At 40.1% G+C, this 6,014-nt stretch overlaps 1 protein-coding gene across 1 annotated transcript in view; it reads left to right on the top strand.

The window, feature by feature from the left end:
• USP13 (ubiquitin specific peptidase 13 (isopeptidase T-3)) overlaps positions 1-6,014 on the top strand; it is a 164,259-nt gene that overhangs the window by 86,948 nt on the left and 71,297 nt on the right. Inside the window, exons 7-8 of the mRNA XM_006867718.1 lie at positions 2,297-2,391; positions 3,338-3,525. Coding sequence (XP_006867780.1) covers positions 2,297-2,391; positions 3,338-3,525 — 283 coding nt within the window. The remainder of the gene's footprint in view (positions 1-2,296; positions 2,392-3,337; positions 3,526-6,014) is intronic.

The following is a 6,014-nucleotide window of genomic DNA, read 5'->3' as shown; positions in this document are numbered from 1 at the left end:
AATGCCTAGGATACTGATGTTTATGTGTTCCATTTCATTTTTGACAATGTCTAATTTACGTAGATTCAGACTCGTGCTTTCCACGTTCCAATGATTAATGGAGTTTTACAGCTGTGTCTTTTCATTTTGAGTTGTTCCCCATCAGCAAATAAAGGTCCCCAAGGTTTTGAGGAGGCAGCTTCTTCCCTGTCTCGCTTTGAGTACCTTCCAACCTGAGGGGTTCATCTTCTGGCACTGTATCTGACAATATACTGGTGCTCTTCGGCATGTTTCAGTATTCAATATTCTGGTGCTGACAGTGTTCCACTGTTATTCATGAGGTTTTCAGTGACGAAATATTCAGAAGTAGTCCTTCTTTCCTTCCTAGTCTGCCTCCATCTGGAATCTCAAGTGTAATCTGTCCACTGTGGCTGACCCTGCTGGTATTTAAAATTCCCGTGACATAGCTTCCAGCTTCACAGCAACACACCAGTCAGCACAGTAGGGCAAACTGACAGACGAGTGGTTACTTTTTTTTCTTTTTTTCCTTTCTTTCTTGTGTTGCTTTCCACTTCCTTGGACTGCCTATCTTTTACTGTCCTAAAACATGATAGGCTGCTCTTTAACAATTTATTTTTCTTATCATGTATTTAGTTACTCAATTTTAGGAGTTAAGAATTGTGCTTCTCCATTCCTCTTTAGGGCCTAGACTGTTGCTTCACCAAGTTCTTTGGTATCTGGAGGTGTCTTAGGAAGCAGTCTGTTGTAGAGGGAAGAGGACTGGGTCAGAAGTCAGAATACTTCAGTTTGGGGCCACCTGTGGGGTTTGAAGCTAATCATTTAACTTTTATGAGCCTCCTTTCCTCATCTGCAAAGTGTACCTGAAAATAGCTGTTTTCTCTGATCCATTGCACTGCATAGCACTGTTAGGTAAGGCAGAGGATCAGATAACTCTTGACAACTCTAAAGAGTGCTTCACAAGGTTTTCTGTGCACCTGGGGATCTTGTTAAAATGCAGATCCCATTCAGGAGTTCTGAGATCTGGTCTGATGTTCTGCATTTCTAGCAAACTCCCAGGTAATGCTGTTGCTTTGAGTCTATACACTACATTGGGAAAAGCAAGGTTCAATCTAAAGAAGCCCATAGGTGTTGCGAGGTGCAATATTAGATACTAAGGAAAGAAGCTGGCACCTTAGCACAAAGCTTTCGAACACTGGTGTTCCAAGAATGGATTACACATGTGATAAAGGTGCAGCTCCCTCTTCCCTGGACTGTGCAGTTGGAACCTCCTGAGTTACCCTGGTGTGTCATCATGGGTTTCCTTTTGTGCTATGAACTGAACAGTATATAGTCTTCACAGAGCTCTCCATAGCTCTGTGAGGCATGGATGCTAAGCTAGTAGATGAGGGGCCAGAGGGAGGTGGGACTTGGTGAGCTGATAGGTCTGAGAATACAGAGGGTTTCATAGGCAGGATTTGTTTTGTCCAGGAACTGATACCCTGATCCTACCCCCAGCTACCCCTGAGGGCCAGTGTGTTCTCTTAGGAAGATCCAGAGTTAGGCATTTACATTGGACTAATTTTCTGTTGTTGCTATAAGTTGGAACAGACTCCACGGCACATAACAACACAACAACAACAATTTTCTGTTGTAGTCCTGGTGTGGTGCTGGAGGATAGCATTAGACCTACATCCTAGACCTACCTGGATTTGGGAAGGCCGGCTATTCAAATCCATTAACTGTTCCTCAGAAACCCTATACAGCGTCACTGTGAGTCAGAACTGACTCGATAACACTTAACAACAACAATTTTCAGTTATTCTAATATTGTTGTTATTGTTCTTAAGTGCCATCGAGTTGGTTCCGACCCATAGCGACCCTGTATAGGGTTTCCAAGGCTGTAAATCTTTACAGGAGCAGAAACCCTCATCTTTCTCCCACAGAACAGCTGGTAGTTTCAAACTGCTGACCTGAGGTTAGCAGCCCAACTTGTAACTACTATGCTAAATAATATTCAATTTAGGCACTTTTTTCTTGTCTTTGTTTTAGAAAACTTTTTTTTTGTGTGTGTGCCTTTTTGAAATGTTAAAAGAACTGGTATATTTACAAACTATACTTATTTATTATGGTATTGTTTATCCATCATTTGTCTGTCTTTCCCTTGTTTGAATGTCACTCAAGAGGGCAGAGGTTTTTATATGTTTTGTTCATTGATAAATTCCAAGCCTGACGCATAGTAGAAGTGTGATAGATCACATGTTGAATATTGAAGGATATGATTACAAATCTCAGTGTTTATTTTCTCTTCACCCTCTAGATGTTTATTCTTTTCAAGAAGAGGAACCTGTTTTAGATCCTCATTTGGCCAAGCACTTAGCACATTTTGGAATTGACATGCTTCACATGCATGGGGTGAGAATGTCTACTTTTACTTCTAATTCCAACCTTGCAGGGAGGGAGTTGTTTGGTGTATTTAATGTATCATTCCTCTAACATATATCTTTATTTTATAAAATTTAGGTCTTAATTGTCAATTTACTTCTTGAATACAATTAATTCATGTTTTCTTTCAGTTAGTAGCTTAGATTTTAATGGTGTGATAAAAATGGCACCTCATCAAGACCTGATTTTGTTTTAGTTGGCATTTACTTGCAACATTTCTATCTCTACTGCGGAAGAGTTGCATAACTCTCTCTCTCTGTTTATTAAAGGGAGCAGGTTCGGAGAGATGACCTTTAAAATGATCTATGACCAACATTATTTTAATGAATTTCAAGAAGGGAAGCAGAGCTCCTAAGGGGTAGAGAAAAAGAACCCAGTACATTATTACTGATGGAAAAGCTTTACCTCCTTTCATATTGTATTTTTAAGCTGATATTATGACTATGTAATATTTTTCCCTATGAGGAACTATTTTAAAAGCGTGTGTTTTGTTTCAGTCCTCTCCTGCCAGCCAGGGTCATCTCCGTCTCCTCCTGGTCTACGCCTCTTTCTTATTTACAGCCATTGTTTTCATTTATTTTTCTCTTCTTTTCTTTAGAGCTCCGTTTTTTTTTTTCCCAAGGCTTCCCCCAATCTCCATGTTTTCATCTTGTCTACCTATATTCCTCTTAAACTGCTTTGCCTTTTTATTTGATGTGTTGCATTGTATCTTCCTTTGTGATTATTCTACTTGCTGTTTGTTGTTCTTTTTCCTTCTCTCCCCTTGCAACGTTTAATTAGTTTGTTTATTTTTATACTTAATTGGGGAAAAAAAAAAGGACAGAAACATCCACTGCTTTTAGAAGTAATTCATGAGACCTGAACAATGAGTGACAATCACATTTAAAATTGCTTTTCCTCAATAACTCTGCCCCAGACAGAGAACGGGCTCCGGGACAATGACATCAAGCCGAGGGTCAGCGAGTGGGAAGTCATCCAGGAGTCGGGGACAAAGCTGAAGCCCATGTATGGCCCTGGGTACACGGGTCTGAAGAACCTGGGCAACAGCTGCTACCTCAGTTCTGTCATGCAGGCTATCTTCAGCATCCCAGAATTCCAGAGGGCGTAAGTTCCTCCCCACTGCAGGCTGGGGAGCATTTTTGTCTCATCTCTTCTTGTTCCCATCCAGTCAGTATGTGCTGGGAAGCCATCTTTGTCGGCTTCAGGTTATTTTGCCATATCATTTATAACTTCATTTCTTTTATTATCTATTTTTTTTCCTGAGGTACTGATTTGAAACTCCTATTCAATTATCATTATTTAAAAAATTGTGGTAGAAATATATATAATAAAACATTGGATATATATATATATATATATATATATATATACAATTTCATTGTAAGTTTTCAGTGTGTATTATGTGATAGTTTACATGGGAGTACACCAGCTTTATATTCATGCTATTGTATATCGTTTCATTGCCATAATTACAATCCCCTCCATGCATCACCAAACAACCAAAGGGTACACTCCATAAGCTTGTCCCTCGGTCGTCAGCACACAGCCCTTCTCCCTCCCAGAGTCCAGAGTCCCCAGCCGCTCCATCTCTCCACATCATCGTCTCTGCCTCCCTCTCTGGTGTCACCACTTCTCTAGTATTTCAATATTTTTTACATGTATAATTCAGTGACATTAATTGTGAATTGAGTGAAGGTTTGCAGAGTGGATCATCAGTTTTACAATCAGCAAATCATACACTTTATTTGATCTCAGTTGCAATCCCTTCAATGTAATATCAGTTATTCCACTTCCTTCTTGTGTTTCCTGTTTCCATTTCTCCTTCTTTCCTCACCCTTCTCAATTTTGACCTCGAGTGATAGACCATTTTATCTATGTTGTACGTACCTCATTAGTATTGTCCTTCCTATGTATTAATACTTTATTTGGATGAAAATTGAGTCACAGGGATGAGTACAGTTCCAGACCTGAAGGATGACCAGGGGTGATAGTCTTAGGATTCCACCAGTCTAGATCTGATCAGTAAGCTTGGTATTTTCATGATTTTTACTTTTGTTACACTTTTTTCAGGACTTTCTAATGTGATCCTTTTCAGAGCAGTTAGTAGTTGTAGCCATCACTATCTGTCCATTAGCTCACTGGACAATTGTTTCCAAGTGACTTCCGTTTTTTTCATTCTTCTTTTGTCTGCACAGGGAGAGGCCATTAGTTGCACCTTGTTGTTGTTAATGTTAGGTGCTGTGGAGTCAGTTCCGACCCATAGCAACCCTGTGTACAACATAATGAGACACTGCCTGGTGCTGTGTTATCCTCACAATTGTTGCTACGCTTGAGCCTACTGTTGCTGTTATTGTGTGAATCCATCTTGTGGGGGTTCTCCCTCCTTTTTTCTGTCCTTCCACTTTACCAACCATGATGTCCTTCTCCAGGGACTAGTCTTTCTTGATAACATGTTCAAAGTGTGAGGGATGAAGTATGAGAAATCTTAGATGGCTGCTTATGAACTTTTATGATCCTATTGCTACTCAACCAAAGTGAGGTTTAGAACATTATCTTTGTGGAATATATTCTGCCAATGGATCATGGTGTTCCCTGAGACTGTGGAGTAACTCATTCCCACAAGATGTTTGGTAATATCTAAAAAGTTTTCATAAATTTGTCCCCTGTATGCTCTACCACATTCATGGATATGTTTGCAGCATAAATATTCTTTCTGAAACCTTTATGTATTTGTGAATATACTCCCACTCTCATTCCCATACCTGTTCCTCCTGTATGTCTATTCATATGTCAGCCCATAGATCACCATTATTGAAGGATTGTGTACATTACAGTATTTACGTCTATTAATTTTAACTCTTACACTTCTTCCTGTGTCTTCTCATGCCTTCACCATGCTTTTGACAACCCTCCTCTTAACAATATATTGTCTTTCCCTTCACTGAAGTTAACACCTGTTTACCCTCTTGCCGGAGTCCTGCTATGGTGCTGCGGGTAAATGTGCTGGACTGCAAGGTTGCTTTGAACCACAAGGTCGGTGGTTCAAGCTCACCAGTGGCTCCTTGGAAACTTTATAAAGGGTTGTTATGAGTTGAACGGAATGGACGGCATTTAACAGCAACAACAACCCTCTGGCTAGTGAATTACTCCACCCTCCCTCCACCCTTTGAAACCATCGAGAACGTTTCTTTTAGTGTGAAAACCTTTGAGTTTTTACAATAGTTGTTAAGTGCCTTCGAATTGGTTTCGACTCATAGCGATCTGATAGAGGATTTCCAAGAAATTGGCTGGTGAGTTTGAACCGTTGACCTTGTGATTCAAACTGACCTTGAAGTCTAGTGCTTATCTTACAGCACCACACCAGGGCTCCTTTATAATAGTGGTCTCATACAATATTTGCCTTTTGTGATTGACTAATTTCACTCAGCATAATCCTTTGTTAATGTAATTATTGGTAGATATGAGTTGATTGCTATCATTTTTCTGTTTTTTTTGTGGTGCTATTGGTTTGGTAGCGTAGTGGTTACGAATCGGGCTGCGAACCGCAAGGTCAGCAGTTCGAAACTACCAGCTGCTCCGCGGGAGAAAGATGA

Source organism: Chrysochloris asiatica, unplaced genomic scaffold (genome assembly GCF_000296735.1).
Source record: "Chrysochloris asiatica unplaced genomic scaffold, ChrAsi1.0 scaffold00108, whole genome shotgun sequence".
NCBI lineage: Eukaryota > Metazoa > Chordata > Mammalia > Afrosoricida > Chrysochloridae > Chrysochloris > Chrysochloris asiatica.
This window is presented reverse-complemented; position numbering and strand designations above follow the sequence as displayed.